This window comes from Manduca sexta, chromosome 15 (genome assembly GCF_014839805.1).
Source record: "Manduca sexta isolate Smith_Timp_Sample1 chromosome 15, JHU_Msex_v1.0, whole genome shotgun sequence".
In the NCBI taxonomy this organism is placed as follows: Eukaryota; Metazoa; Arthropoda; class Insecta; order Lepidoptera; family Sphingidae; genus Manduca; species Manduca sexta.
In genome coordinates this window covers 5,215,875-5,232,199 of record NC_051129.1, presented here as the reverse complement: position 1 = coordinate 5,232,199, position 16,325 = coordinate 5,215,875, and the positions used below count along the sequence as shown (strand labels likewise).

At 32.8% G+C, this 16,325-nt stretch overlaps 3 protein-coding genes across 5 annotated transcripts in view; 1 reads left to right on the top strand and 2 right to left on the bottom strand.

The window, feature by feature from the left end:
• Positions 1 to 6,286, bottom strand: part of LOC115439965 (transmembrane protein 184B) — a 28,788-nt gene extending 22,502 nt beyond the window's left edge. Inside the window, exons 1-2 of one of the 3 annotated variants that reach the window (XM_037438764.1) lie at positions 6,130 to 6,286; positions 5,919 to 6,057 (exon numbers count right to left, since the gene is read on the bottom strand). The gene's annotated coding sequence lies outside the window, so the exon portion shown is untranslated. Of the gene's footprint in view, positions 1 to 5,918 lie in introns of all 3 variants that reach the window. The other 2 variants (XM_030164067.2, XM_030164070.2) reach the window with 2 other exon arrangements.
• Positions 6,287 to 7,329: 1,043 nt separating this feature from the next.
• LOC115440046 (cell division cycle protein 27 homolog) lies at positions 7,330 to 11,131 on the top strand. The gene is made up of 4 exons (XM_030164185.1): positions 7,330 to 7,509; positions 7,590 to 7,665; positions 7,823 to 7,970; positions 8,270 to 11,131. Exons 1-4 carry the CDS (start codon positions 7,486 to 7,488, stop codon positions 10,122 to 10,124), a joined length of 2,103 nt encoding a protein of 700 aa, XP_030020045.1. The 5' UTR covers positions 7,330 to 7,485; the 3' UTR covers positions 10,125 to 11,131.
• A 43-nt stretch (positions 11,132 to 11,174) lies between these two features.
• LOC115440050 lies at positions 11,175 to 15,954 on the bottom strand. Its single transcript, XM_030164192.2, has 8 exons — positions 15,715 to 15,954; positions 15,089 to 15,362; positions 14,511 to 14,635; positions 13,978 to 14,145; positions 13,696 to 13,825; positions 12,930 to 13,129; positions 11,896 to 12,068; positions 11,175 to 11,452 (listed from the first exon to the last, which is right to left on the bottom strand). The coding sequence occupies exons 1-8, from the start codon at positions 15,719 to 15,721 to the stop codon at positions 11,213 to 11,215; spliced, it is 1,317 nt and encodes a 438-aa protein (XP_030020052.1). The 5' UTR covers positions 15,722 to 15,954; the 3' UTR covers positions 11,175 to 11,212.
• Positions 15,955 to 16,325: the final 371 nt, after the last annotated feature.

Sequence of the window (16,325 nt, the reverse complement as noted above, 5' to 3'; positions counted from 1 at the left end):
GGCAAGGAGCAGCGGAAGATATACAAAATCTATAGACTTGTACCATTCTTTAATGTGGGTTGATAAATTGCAATTTTCAATTGGCTAGTGGTTTATTCACGCAAAGTTTTGTTATCTACAGAACCATTTATACAATAACCGGTGCCGTGTATATCGCTACGCGTACATATACACACTTTTCGCATGGGAATTGAAGTCATGGGTTTACAACAGATTGCACCCGCGTGATAAAATAACATAATATCAGATTGACTTCCTTTTGTAATGCTTTATAAGAAAATATATAGGGTACATGCATGCTCTAATATACAATGCATATTATCATTCATGCATAAGTGCCGTATGATACATATATTTTATGTGGAACATTATCATATAGCAATGATTAACAAGATTATCAGCCTTGTCGTAAATCCGCGATATTCGTTTAATATGGAGGTAATACAGACTATACAATAGCAGCCTTACTTATAAACTTGTTTTTGCGTTAAGAGGTGGTTTAGAATTACTTAAAAAGCTGTCAAAAACATCACCGGTTCTTAGTTTAAACCTTATTAAGAGGCAAGATGGCAGGTTTTGACTTACAAGTGATTGAGTAAATTTGTGTTTTAACTAAGCATAGCTTTGCGAATTTTTTATAAGTAAGTTTGTATGTGTAAATACGAAGTCCTGGTTTGGATTTTCAGATTTGGCCCTCACAAAAGTATGTTTTGTTTTCGCGGTAGGCAAACCACCTATTACATCATGGGACGGAAATAAGTTCGGCGAACCGTGGATGCATTAGTTGTCTCTCTGGCTATGTATGAATGTCAATGATGCCATTGACAGCTAAGGGCCTCTTGACTCGAAAGGAGCTTACATCCATGTCCACAACGCTAGACTTATGCAAACTGACAAACTATTTCTGAAATCCTTCGGAAGAAGTCTCTTGTCTGCTTTGTTGTTTAAGCGAGTAATAATCGACGAGCATTAGCTAACTAATAACTTCAAATAGCCAAAGCCGTGATCAAAGGCGCGTGTCCAAAGGTTGCACCTGAGACCTCCATTTAAATAGTCCACGCTACGCGCGCTAGTAAGTAATAGCTACGCCAGTATTTCGGACTAGTCTTACCTTAGCTAATAAAGTACTTTGTAAGCTTGAATAATTTAGTTCACTCAGAGAGGTCGATAAATGCCTTAATCCCAAAAGTAATCCAATAATACCTGCGTTTACTAGAACTTGGGTGACAAACTATTAGAAATAGAGGCTTTATAATGGAAGTTTAGACATGATGAAAAGAAGACATCACCAATGCAATTTCTAATGAGACTTACTGGTCTATTTCGCTTTCAAAATTAACGTAAGTACGAAAATTACAAGCCAATAATTGATGAAAGGCTGATTAACAACAATTATTTTAGGGTGAAATATTTTTAAATTTATATTTTATGATGAGGAAAAACCACTTTGGTAACTAGAAATATAAAATGCAATAAATATTCGTATAATCACACGTTTGAAGTCCGATCATTAACTATGCTTTTAATTAAATAATAACTAATAAGCATTTGTTTTAAATATTATGGTATTTACGATTAGCACAGCGATTGTACGGAGTGATAAGCCTGTCATGACGTTTGAACCATGACACAACATACAAAAGTTAATGTACGCTATATTATCAGGTTAACAACTGAGTTAGTAACCATCAGCTAAACTATTTACCGAATTTGTTTTATCTATCATCAAATAAATGTTTTAAGTGGTTCATTTACAAACAAACTTGACTACGCAATAAGAGCGATTATACTATGGACGCATTAGTAGAGCGTATAGGGCGACGCAGCAACACATTCCGCCATAACACCCGTCTGAGTGTTCAAAAACTATGATAACCATCACCATGAGCAATAGCAGAATGTCGATTTCTGTACATACACCTATTAGTATTTGGTCAGATTTTACAATAGCGTAATTAATACTATTTTGTACATTATTTTCTATAAAACATAAATTATATTAAAAATAATAGTAAAATATTTTTGGGAAATCAGCATCAAATTTGGTTGAAAAATAAAGCAGTTAGTTATTTTTATTTGAAATATTATCATGCTCTCTTTCTCACACATACAGCGTAAGACCAGTGACACTCAATGACGTCACATTTTACTGTTACTGTTATTGATATTACCTTCATGGGCATGATAAATGCAATTTTTACCTTAGAAATTCATGTTTTCCTTGAGATTCAATTAAAATAATTGCCACATAACCAATTATTCTATGCTCGCAAGGTCAATATAAAAACTATCTATTTTAAAAACTCTCTATTTAAAAAAGGTAAATAAAAGATTGTAAAAAAATAAGTCTTCAAGTAAAACCTTATTTACTTTACATAGATATTGACACAAACACAAGTTATCTTTAATGCCCTATGAGAATATAGTAAACATTATTAATAGTAATATGAACTATGTTAATTACCAAAGGCCTAATGATACTTTCCATTATTATTGTTACCCATTCTCTTGAAATTGAGGCCAGTCAACAATTACCTAGATTGTAGCATAATTTCTAATGCTGCAATATTATATATATTATCAGATAGATTCTCAATGATAGACTCAACCTCATATTACTGTGATGAATACCTATTATATAGAAATATGATTATGAGAATATAAATATGGCATATACATATTACCACTGGCATAGCTAAGTAAAAGCAAAAGTAAGGCCTTGCATGATGCAGGACTTTAGTTGAATTCAGTGACCTATTATTTCTTCCACCAGCTGTCTTCCTAGATAAAATCCATAGCTATTCTGACACATATTACATGAATTAATAACTACATATTTTAAGATTTTGTGATAAAAATACGATAATATTATTCAATAGTAGTAACATTGCAATTATACCTACAACAACAACCAGCCAAATCCTTAAAAAATACAAGGTTTTTCAAAATGATTCAGATATTTTTTCTAAATGTTTATAAAACACAATATTCAATTGCAAGCATGTTTCAATGGAATAGCTCCAAGTTAGGTATGTTTTAAAACAATGGCATATCAAAACAATAACAAGACATGAGTGGTAGATGATTTATCGAAACAATTGTAAATATTGGCATACCAAATACAATGATGATAGAGGTAGACACTAGAAAAAGTTTAAGTTCCTGATAGGAAGTAGTTAATATGCATAGTTTCTGTTGGCTTAGATACATAAAATCATACCTATGTACTCAAAATATGAACAGGAAGATAGCAAAAGCATCCAATTTACCAAAAATACTTAAGGTATAGGTGTATTCATACATTTAGTTTCGCAGTTGGAAAAAATAATTAACAATCATGGATATTTCGGCCTTTAAAATTTAATATGACGAAATTTTAAAGGCAGAAATATCCATGATTATTAATTATTTTTACGTTTTTCTTTCAACTGCGAGAACTAATCACTAACTAGACGTGAATTTAAATTCTTTACTTGCCAATACTTGTTTAGTTACCCAGATTAAAGCCGAAACAAAATGTATGAAAATGGACCTTGAGCTACCACCTTAACACCACAGTGTGGTCGAGATGCAAGTCTATCATACTATAGGGTTATTAATAACAATTAATTATTAAAATACCTATAATATTATATAAAAAAAACTCTACTTTTCACTAATGTTCTACATTTAGTAGTCAGAATATTTAATTTTATTAAAAAAAATTACATATTACAGATAAGTTTATGATTCTAATCTATTATTTTATTTTAAGGGAAATAGTAATAATTTAAACATGAATATTGAATATATACTATGAAAAAATAAGAAAGTAGACAGTAATCTGAATAAACAATTACATAGAGATAATAATAACTGTCAATTACTAAATTACTTTTAATGTACATTAAACATTTATCTGATGTTAATTTTGATAACCAACTACACCATTTAATTGTTATTCATATTCACAAGAATTCCATATTCTGCTCATTAAAGTCATCAATTCTCAAACTTCAATATGAAAGTGTAAAATGTAGTTTATGTCTTATCTTAATAACATAAAAATAGCAAATTGAATAGTCTGATAAGATTAGACTGTAATGACTAACTCTTAATGATGCCATTTCAAGTATTCAATATTCAGGAAATTCCTCTTTCACAGTACTATAAGTATTAATAATGTCTTCTGAAATTGAAAATGTTTCAATACTTAGGTTTCTTACTGCAGAAGATATTGTGTGAATCTATTTTCAAAGACACACTTTCTATTACTTTTTGGGTCAAGGCCAATATTGCTTACATACATTACTGCAGTGACATCTAAAGTTACTCTGATGAAATTATAATAGTTCAATTGAATATTACAGCCTCCAATATTATTGAGTAGAGAAAACATCAACCCTCTTGAAACAAGAATCTTTAACCCTAACATAGAAATTAACTACAAAATTAAAATCCTAGTGTGGGTATGGTACAATCCAAATATGTAAATGTTAGGTTTTTTTTACAAATAAAACAAATTTCTTATGTTCCAATTTCAAGATAACGTGCATTTACTTCTATAATAGTCAATTTGTATAATATTATGTACAACAGTATAAACTCACTAAGGACACTGAATTGTATAAGTAAGTCCTCTGTATTTAGACAATACTGTGAATATTTTATATTTTTATTATACTCATGACTTCATTTATATACAAAAAGAAAACATAAATCACGCCAGTATCCCTGAAGGGGTAGGCAGAGGTGCAACTAGTACACCTACTTTAAAAACTTGTGTGTACCATCCCATAATGTGAAGAAGAATCTCTAAAGAATGATTTAAATTGTTGGTCAATCATTGATCATAGAAACCTTAAAAGTTCTAGTTATTTTAGCCATGGAAGACATTATCAGTTTCCTGTTTTTATTTTGTGAATTATTTTTATTATTGTCTAAATTCATAGTTCACAGCTGGACATTAGAAAATCCATCAAAAAAGCAATATAATATGCTAATTATAAGGAGTAACACTTTTTGTATAAACACAACAGTTATTTTAAAGTGTGCATTGAAAATATGAATGGTACAAAATTACTTCTGGTAACTACAAAAGTATCAAAAAGGATAAGCTGAAAACAAACATATGTACCTAATTTCATTAGTGATTCTAGTAACAATAATTGTTTACCACAGAACAGTTCAAGGTTGGTTCACTTCTAATAAACAATAGAGTTTAATATTTCAATTACAACCAAACTTTCCTAAAGAAAACAAATTGCTAAGTCAATAGTAATTGTGTGATATCAAAACATAATGAGTAATATTTTGCAACTGTTTTTTAACTTTATTTATAGGCTTCACATACCTAGTACATAAAAAAAAATATGAAAAATTATGTAATTTTCTTTCTTGACTATGGAAAGATTGTTATTACAAATATTTGGACAATGTTTTTTACATCTTCCAAGTGAAAGTTTAAATATCATAACATTAAATGTATGTTAAAAATGTGTGTCATTATGTGTGCTAAATTACTAACAAAATTAACTTGAATACTGCAATGTAGTATATTATTATATAGTTACATTGAGTTGGTAAAAATGTAAGTGCAACCTCAGTAAATATGTATAGTGAATAATTTCCTTATAATCTTTGCCTGTAACCAGTGGTCATGTTGTTCAATCACCATATCGTCTCGCCTACATGCCAAATGGGACGCAAACAGTACCAGAGAATGTAAAACACACCAATTAATGGAAACGGATAAGTGTTCGAACAGGAAATATAAAAATATGAAATAGGATCTAGTAAATAAATTGGAGGTCACATCTTGACATTTTCTTGTTTGGTTTATAGACAGTGAAGGGCGATTCGATTTCGTGACGCATAAAACTTACCAATTACAAAGAAACAATATTATTGACGTATAACATATACGATAATGCAATTACCTGCTATAATGTTGTGAATATCTTCTATATCACTGTTTTCTTTTTGTTAACAGATGTCATTCGTAATCAACACTCTGCGCATATTGTACACACAATCACGTATTTTTCTTCACATCAATGTTCGTGCAGTCGTTTTTCACTGTACAATGAAAACAAACACAGTATAACTAAACCAACTAAACACAATAAAAACTGAATTCTAAAAGTATACCGTATCACTTCAACTGCTTTCCCATCGTAATTATAGGCTTACTGTTCGTAAATTCGTCTATTTCGTATAGGTAACTTTCGAGCTCTTGTATGGATAATTTTATTTCACGTCTCTATTCTCATGAAGAAAAATTGACTGACATCTCCCTCTAGGTTTATATTGTCTATGCTTTTCACTTTATGCACGAATATGCACGTAGATATCTAAGGCCGGGATTACATGCTTACCGCACATACTATTGACAAATAGGGCTGCAAACCCGAAGAGTACTTGCTGTTTCTATGAGACCCCAAAGATCCTAAATATAAATATACTTTTCATCCATCTTACCTTACTTCTTAGTAATAGTACAAAATATGTTTGTGAAGATCTTTTGAGGTTTATTTATTGTTAAAAATAAAGGAAATAGTAATCGTCGAACGGATTAAATTGAAATTTGGCATACGGATAGACCATGTCCTGAATTAAAATAATACAGGATACATTTCCTCGTAGTACTTGTTGTCATCTGAATATATTTTTAATTTTTAATCTTATTACAGGACAAATAGCGCTATAGCTAATTACAATGAGTAAGGGATTTTCATAATGTGAAAGGGTTTCCATTCGGCAAAAACGCTAAAAATACTTAGTAGGGAATAAGGCATAAGTCTTTGTGTATTCTTTTCCTTTAACGCTCACAGCGCATTTATAATTCTTCTTGTATTGTTGATAAATATCAACAACACAATAAGCCCATAATTATGGGCTTCATGATGTTCAAACATCAGCTGATGGCCTATTGATTCACTATCACACTAACAATTGCTATTCTGGGGCACACGACTGATATTAAACGTAAATGCGTCCCAAGATGTTTTATACATGTGTCGTAAGCGGCGAGTGATTTCTGTCAATACTAGACCGAAATGCCAACAAGCTTTTTCAGCTTATACAAGCCAATTTAAATACTCTCATTCAGATGTTTGTTCGATGAAGCACGCTAAGTAAGACATGTAATCTCGGCCCAAAAGTTTCGCGAATATCTGATATAATTTTTAAATAAAAATTAAAAAGAACCACGTAGAGTAATAAAAACAAAGAAATACATTATGTATGTAATTTTGATTATTAATATATTTTGTTGGTGAGTATTGGAATGATAAAGATGTTCAATCATCATGTCATTCTAATCTATATATTTTATACCATGGCAACTATTTAAAATAATACCATAGACAATCAACAAACTAAAAATGTCCGTCGTAAGAGATACGTTCTAATTGTAATTTATTTTGTGACTGTGTAATTCGTAGCTGGCGATGTGAATTATTTCGTAGTATTTATTATCTAAAATAACCTATTATCTACAAAAACATGATTGTGCAAGAGCCTATACAGGTAAAGCGTAGCATAATTTTGATCGAACTGTCAAACGCAACTCTGGGGACGTTAGTAATTTTTATTTAATTTGTTCACAGGTTATTGTTTGGGATTGCCTCAATAATTACGAGTACGATAATGCTATATTCCTCGCAGAGAGATTGCATGCTGAAGGTAAATGTTAAAGAAATTTGATGCAATGTTTATAAAACTGTATTCAACAACCTCAATTTCCAGTTAATTATCGATTTTTACGAAACATTAAATTTATAATTTTTGTTATATTGCTGTGGTATTTTAAGAATACGACTTAAGTTTGAACTGATTTCAGTGACGTCAGAGGAGACAGCATTTTTGTTGGGAACATGTTACTATAGAGCTGGGCGAGTGAATGAAGCACACCATTTGTTAAAACAAATGCCCTTAAGCCTGCCGCAGGCCAGATTCCTTTTAGCAAAATGTTCTGTCGATTTGAAACTGTAAGTACCAAAACATAGTGCAAAAAACATTAAATGTTGTGACATTGTTAGTTGTATCGGATATGCATTAAACAACTTATTAATTGACAGCATAATTATATGACAAGTAGTTGTCATATAATTATGTCATACAATTATAGTACTGGACAAATACTTAGCTGCAAATGAAAACCTGTAGTAATAGCGAGATACGGGCATTATCAGTTGTTTAAACTGCCCGCCTGATGTATATAATAGTAATAATAATAATAATAGTTTTATCCACAAAGACAATTTGTAATATTTTGTTTTGTTTTTAGTTACAAAGAAGCAGAAAATGCACTAGGATCAAACCAAAATCTTGATATGGTTGCTTCAGAATTTGGTGAACAAGGCCCATATGCTTTACAACTTCTTGCTAAAATATATACAACAACAGACAGAAGAAATAAAGCAAGCGATGCACATAAAAAGGCACTTACGCTCAATCCATTCATGTGGAAATCATTTGCCCAACTGTGCAACATGGGTGAGAAAGTGGATCCGCACCAAGTGTTCCATATAAACAACAGTGACTTTACATTTGGAGTGACAACATTAGTGAATCTAGTCAGCAATTCGGAAAACATTTCATTTGTTAATAGTAACATTCCTAATAATACTGGTATTAATGCTAATGTCACACCAAATAATGTCACCTCTAGAACTCCTATGACTATGTCCACCAGCATCACACCAGAAACTCAGGCTCCTGTAAAACGTATGCATAGTGTGTTTAGTGGTATAGCACCCATTCCATTTTCCCCATCATTTGGTATGTTACCCATGGAAGAATCTCCTGTTTTATATACTCCAATGCTAACAGATTCAAATGAACAGAAAACCTTACCGAAATTAGTTAATTCATTTCGAGCTGTATTTAGTCCTGCTCCAAGATGTACTGGACCTGCACCTCGACGGTCTTCTAGATTATTCAGTAATAATAATAGTAGTTACTCTGTGAAAGAAAATAATAAATCACCTAGTAGAAAAATCGTAGCTCCCAAGAGCCCCTCCAGGAAAAACAAACAACGCACTGCTAAAAACATAAAATCAAATCTTGTAGAAACCAATGAAAGAGCTAAAAGTATAGAAACTGTAGCACCCAATATTGCACCAAAGAATTCCAATGGTATAGCATTATTAAATTTAATGCGAGAAATAGGTGAAGCATATAAAGCTCTAGCCTTCTTAGATTGTAAAAATGCAATTAAATTGTTTCATGAATTACCACCAAAACAACTTGCTTCACCTTGGGTGCAAACAATGATTGCGCGAGGTCATTACGAATTGGCGCAATATGAAGCCGCGGCCAAAATATTCGCAGATATTAGGAAACAATATCGTAATCGTACAGAGGGCATGGATATTTATAGTACCTGCTTATGGCATCTACAACGTGAAGCACAGTTATCTGCTTTGGCTCAAGATTTAGTGGAATTAAATCGAACCAATCCTATTGCATGGTTAGCTGCTGGAAACTGCTTTTCTCTACATAAGGAGCGTGAAACTGCGTTAAAATTTTTTAAACGTGCGGTACAATTGGATCCCAGTGCGGCGTATGCTCATGCATTATTAGGACATGAATATGCAGTAGCTGAAGAAACAGACAAAGCTCTTTCAAGCTTTAGAACAGCAGTGAACATTGACCCACGTAATTACGTGGCTTGGTTTGGTATTGCCACTGTATACGCGCGACAGGAACGTTGGAAGCCATCAGAGGTCCATATTCGGCGGGCACTCACTATACATCCAAATTCTGGGGTTTTGAAATGCCAGCTGGGATTAGCACAAGCAGCTCTGGGTAAAATGGATAGAGCTCTTGCCACGTTAGAGAAGGCTGTTGCTTTAGACACTGAAAACCCATTGTGCCGGTTCCACAGGGCATCTGTATTATTAAGGGCAGGAAGGCCTCAAGATGCTTTAACTGATCTTCAACACTTAAAGGATATAGCTCCAAGAGAGTCTCTAGTATACTACTTGCTTGGAAAAGTTCACAATAAATTAGGCAATTCTCATTTAGCCCTTATGCACTTCAGTTGGGCCACTGACTTAGATCCTAAAGGTACTGGAGGACACATAAAAGAAGGTTTTGATCCCTCTAAACAAGAAGATCCACCTGAGAGGGCGACCTAACTTTTATGACGAATTTTACAGGATTAAATGGACAGACTTGCCTGCTCTAGTTAGCAGAGCTAAAAATATTTGACTGATCATTTGTAAATATCGCTCTCACCTGTCGAGCTCTAGATTGACACCAAATTCTTCCAAACGATAGCTTTATCGAGCTCGATGGGTGTCTGGTGGCATTTAGTTGCTGTAGTAGTAAGGGCGTATGTGGATATGTTTATATAGAATAAGATGTGGATATTCCTAATTATATACTAGTTTATTATATATCTTGTATAGCTCATAACCACTAGAAAAATAAATGAAAATACAATTTTTAATGGATAATAACGCTTCAGAAAATTAAAGAGGTAAAATAAAAAACACCTGATCTCAATATAAAGATTTAATCAATGATAACTACATATTATAATATTGACTGTCATGACTTGCAAATTCAATGCCATATGTAAATCATCTCAAAAACGAAGTACCGAGGTAATGTTATAAGTTCAAAAGATAGACATGCATATTTTCATGTGTATAATATAAAAAACATAAAACAAAAATTGTATGCATGTTGAACTTGATACACATTTCACACTATGAAAGTAATGTTCTCAGGAGCCGCTGGCGGTGTAATAAGTATTATTGTAATCAGGTCATTGGTATTATATTTATTGTAATACAAAATTATGATGTTACTAAATAATCGTGAAATTCTTGCATGTATTTTTTAATCCAAGACATTTTTGAGAATTGTTTCTCAGCTTTGAATGTTAGTTATAGCTGAATAAAAATATTGGGGGTATAAATCTATCGCAAACAATATATTATTTTCACAAATTAGGTCAGAGTATTAGTTTTTAGCTGGTTGTAAAAATGTCTTTGTGTGTATGTACATATGTAACAAATTAACTATAGCACTGTTTGTCCTTTCAAATCACCAATGAACTGCTAGCTCTGTGGACATAACTGTTTGAACCACCTATAATAATATGTACGAACTTATAAATAAAACAGATATCATGTAATGAGGTGTTTTTTTTAAGACTTGAGGTTAATGAGAAGACTTTGTTTGTCCCAAAACATGGGCTATTTATTTGGCTTAATGTTCATACAAATTTTTGCAATATAGAATCTAATGCTTTTCTTACAGTAGGGTCATTTAATAACTTATTCGAAGTGGGTTGAGTGGGCGGTGGAGACGGTACGCGAGGAGTGTCCGCCGCTGGCGTCACCTTCTTATCATTCAATATACTGAGAATGCGTTGCTGTAGGTCGACTTGGGTTTTGCTCGCGGGAGCATTCAGCGGCTCTCCTAATTCAATTTTTACTTGTTGCTCTCGGCGTTCCTTAAACAAATAAGCACTTCTTAACTCTCAACTAAATACATAAAAACATTCAAACAGGGCTACAATATATTTACACAATAAATAAAATATTTAATAGATTATCCACTTTAAATATTTTTTTAACATAAGTTTAAGTTAGTTTTAGTAGTCAAATTTAAGAAATTACTAGTGTGACATTGCATCATTATTAGTTTTTTCTCAGATTGCTTTTTTTGAGCTTTGATTGGTATTTTTGACAACAATATTTGAGTCTAACATTAATTCATTCAATGTGCCCTGAATTAATTTATTTTGAAAAAAAAACATTATTGTCGTTTAACTTCTTGTTTATGTTCCTTTTCTCTATTGAAAAGCAGGTACTTCGTATTTTTTTTATTACCCACTGGGAGAACTTCATTGAAGATATATTGGTTAAGCATTTTTGTCTAGCACAGGGCACATACCTGTAGATATTCCATGACTTTATCATATTGCAGAACGGTAAGGGTGCGTCCATCTGCGAGCTGTCCTAGTAGCGCGTACACCGCCTCTCTGCCAGACGGACCTCCGCGCTGCACCTCTTGGAAATTCCTTGATAGTAGCTGCAGTGCGTCTTCTAGCGGCATATTACGATGCTCTGCAATTAATATATGAAGTTTGTGTGAAGATTTTATTTTGTACTTGCTTCTTCCACGGATCCGCCCGCGTTTTCGTTGTACTCAAATTAAGGTGCACCCCAAGAAAACTGCGTATTTTTAGAAGTTATCTACTCGAAATTATAAAACATAGAAAAGAAATGAAACTTCATATACATCTACAATATGTTTCGTAACTGGTAGGTTAATGTTATTTATCATTAATTTCACTATACAAAATTGTTCATTTTGTGATCCCCTAAAGTACGCATACTTTTTATTTGTAACCAACACTATTAAATAGACATCATATCATAAGGAATACTTCGGTAGTTTAAAATTTTTATAAATAGCTAAAATTTATTTTTTGTATAAACTAGCTTTCGCTCGCGGCTTCGGCTGCGTGAAGGAGTTTTCCGGGATAAAAGTCTCATTATATATTTTCCCGGGATACTAGCCTATAACCTTTCCAGGGTCTTAAACCCTCTTCATACCAAATTTCGTTTTGTTATAACACATTTTATGTCACGTCTCCTTCCCGTGAAAACGGAAAAAAAAGTATTCTATGTCCGTCTCCTGGTTCTAAGCTACACCAATTTCAACCAAATCGGTTCAGCCGTTCTTGAGTGATAGTACTAACACAGCATTTATATATTTGTATGTCGTAAGCATATTCCCGCCGTAAATAGTTTGCCGAAAATGTATGGAACGAATGCTTAAGGCTTTTGCTCGAGGGAGGGCATTAAGACTTGCTTACTTTTCTGGTAGTATTATTATAAATTACTTTATAATTATGGTGGTACTGTGTGACCTAGTAAAGTTATTTAAATGGTTTGGTTTTTACCACGTCAAACAGAACCCACCTTGAGGGAGTCCATGCAGTATAGTCAGAGTTAGAGATCTGTGTTCTTGGTTTTGTGGCATAACCAAAATAGCGTAAAGGCAACCACGCGAAGCGATGTTACCTAATACTTTGCCAATAGGCACATCTTCCATAGGAAATAACAAATCGACAACGATCCCCAATCTTTTCAATCGACTTTCAATGTATTCTGCGTATTCCCTGTAAACAAAGAGTTGTTAAATTGATAGTAGTTATATTTTGGCGGCGTGAGTACAAGAAATAGGCGTCCTTGATGTTTATTCTGAAGCCATTCCACCAGTACACCCACCACTGCAACTCTTGGGGAAAATCCACCAATGTCCTTGTCCAAGTTACACTGCGTATCGAGTCCCAAATATCCCACGCCGAAGAATTGGCACTTGTCCGCGCATTTATTGCGACGATATTATTTTCTAATTTGGCATTACAATATAAACTAAGCGCGACAGACACGTGCATGAAAGTGCAACACACATTCAAGAAACAAGTTTAATTATCAGGTGCGTTTTTTGGAGAACTTTAAATTATATATCATTTACATAATTAAATTTTATTGTAATTTAATTATTATTGGAAACATTATAACGGAATTGATCTGTAAATTGTAAGAAAAGTATTTGGACATTATAAATATACTTAATTTCTATTGAAATGGATCAAACACTATACATTCATTTATCATAACAACTAAATTAAAGCAGGACTAGTCTTGTGGAATAGTGATAGATGTCTTAGACATTACTTACGTGAGCGATTTGGAAACTACAATTATTTCACAGTCGTTTCTTTCTGAGACGGGTATTGCTCTCGGGTATTCGGGAATCGGTTGAGAATATCGTTCGTAACCACGTTCCGGCCAATCGCCACTCCCTGATACTTAAAAAATATAATAATTAAAGCAATATGTGGATAATTTTTTAAATGAGTTATACTAAAATTAAACTACTTTTCGGATTTTGTCAAACATTCACATGAATATAAGCAATCATTATGAGTTATACTAGAAATCAATGAATATAAACCCATACCATTCCTGTCCATCGGAGAGCAGTCTCGGAAGGCTGCGGCGCCCCTCCCGCGCACTCCGCGACCTCTCCCGCGAGGCAGGCCGCGCCCGCGCCCTCTCCCACGACTTTCAACATTACCATTATTTTCTGCCCAGGTGTGATTACTGTCTACTTCTTCATCTCTATAATCTAAAACAAGCATGATTATGGTATACAGAAAGTTTTCACATTCAGAAAATAGAATTATTAAATTATAATGATATAATCTCTTATGACAGATTGGACAATATGAATTTAAATTGAACTTTTAGCCAAGTCAGCATGCAACTAAAATAACACATTGAATGTGGTTCATTCAACAGTTGTTTTTTGGTGCTTAAGGATGTATCAAGCACAGAACTGATGAAAATAATTATTTTTAAGACTGTTTGTCTTATTTGTTTGGGGACAACACCTTTCATGGCTGGTGTTGCACTATTAGACACTTCATTATTACAACAATTCAGTCAATGTGTTTAAATATGTATAAGCTTACAAAAAATCAACAATCTTACTTGGATCAACAAAATTTCCATATACATCATAAGGTTCATCATATTCTTCATTCCCAGTTTGGGAGTTATCATTCTGTAATGCAGATGGGGCTTCCTGTTGTGTGGCACTTTCACTTGTGTCATATCTGTGAAAATAATCAAATGTATTGATGTTTCCAAACTGCTTACATAGAACAACTGTGTGATAGTAAATAAATCTCATTTATATAATACTTTCTAACAGTGGCGAAGGTGATTTTATTTGAGGGATCCCAAATCAAACTAATTTTTGCCTTAATTAACACATGGCAGTAAATTTTACAGAAAACAAAACAAAGATAGAGGATTTGTGTTAACTCTAAAGCACTGATCAATAATATACCTACTAGATTATCCATTATGGGTAGGAAAACCAATAATTTGTAGTATCAAAGAATAATACATAGATAATAAAATAAATTAATCATCCCATTAACCACAAACATGTGTATTAATATTATGGAATTTGACCCAATATTTCCTAATCACATTTTATATTGCATTACCTTTTATCCTGTAATTCAATGCTTATTATTCTTAATATAAATATTCTATATTACCTTTTGTCTGTAGTCTGTGCAGTTTTTACTGATAATATTTTCCCTTTAAACATTCTACCATTCGCTTTAGCAATAGCGTCCTGAGCACTTGATTCAAGCTCAAATTGTACAAAACCAAAGTTTCTGTTTACGATTATGCCATTGATTTGGCCGTAGCCTATGAAATGCTCATATACTTCATCAACAGTGTCCTTTTCTGTTAGCCCCCCTACATATACTCGTAAATGAGCTGTAGACCTATCTTTCATAGCAAGCCTGCCAAGGGTCAATTTATCTGTAACAAGGTAAACAAAGATCAATATATTGCATCACCTAGTACCACTATTATGTTAACTAAAGTATACATTTCAGACGATTTACTGATATAATCATTTATATTAAAATAGAGGTTGAACTTTAATTGTTTATACGTAAACTAAGTAAACGGACCCATTCGTTGATGCTCATTTTGAAACTATTGGAACAGATACAGCTTGTGTGTTAACTATTGATTAATAATCTGAAACTTTGGTTCATTCAGTACAAACATTAACGCAAAAACAATATTTTGGGCTTCGAAGTTCGTAAATAGGTAGTTTCTGATTCCTCAATTTTAAGGAACCATAAATATTAATCTATTCTCATACCTGCCATGGTGAAGTAAGTATCAAGTCACAAAAACAATTAAAACTCCAGAAGGAAACCAAGACTTGATATCAAAGGGAGAAATCAAAAATTTAATCTTGTCTTGTAAAACCCAATTACACCAAGCTAAACAATTTTGACAGTTCAACTAATGGTGTTATCAACTTTTAAAACAAATTACCCCTTAAGCTCATCGAAACCTTTAAAATCTTCTTGTACCATCCAAAATCATTTATTTAGCACAAAATAATATTATATGCTTTTGAGTATTCTTTAAATGCCAAAAAGTAAAAAGAAAATGTGCTTGTTGGACCTTTCAAACAACGACCATTCAACCAATAAAAAAATAAATTATGGATCAACTAATATTTGTTTAAGTACTTAATTAATAGCAAAAGAATGTGGTATGTAGTTCTAATTAAATATTAGATGATGAGGATCTCATGATCTGGATAAAGTGGAAGATCCGTTAGCAGTTGTTATTGACTCTCATACAATAATTTTATTCAGATTTTTTCAATGTGGCCAGACTCAGAAGCCTGACCTCTTAGAGTCTATCGTTTCTTGGCAAACTTCCGTCTGCCCAGTGTCCAGTCACCAGTCACATTTTATG

What these genes read in the sequence shown, in the direction of transcription:
- LOC115440046 (XM_030164185.1), top strand. Translation starts at nt 7,486, where the DNA reads ATGATTGTGCAAGAGCCTATACAG. An exon ending in AGAGAGATTGCATGCTGAAG is followed by an intron (nt 7,666 to 7,822) that starts GTAAATGTTAAA and finishes AACTGATTTCAG; the next exon opens with TGACGTCAGAGGAGACAGCA. An exon ending in TGTTCTGTCGATTTGAAACT is followed by an intron (nt 7,971 to 8,269) that starts GTAAGTACCAAA and finishes TTTTGTTTTTAG; the next exon opens with TTACAAAGAAGCAGAAAATG.
- LOC115440050 (XM_030164192.2), bottom strand. An exon ending in TGGAAATTTTGTTGATCCAA is followed by an intron (nt 14,146 to 14,510) that starts GTAAGATTGTTG and finishes TGCTTGTTTTAG; the next exon opens with ATTATAGAGATGAAGAAGTA. An exon ending in ACTGCATGGACTCCCTCAAG is followed by an intron (nt 12,069 to 12,929) that starts GTGGGTTCTGTT and finishes TATTAATTGCAG; the next exon opens with AGCATCGTAATATGCCGCTA.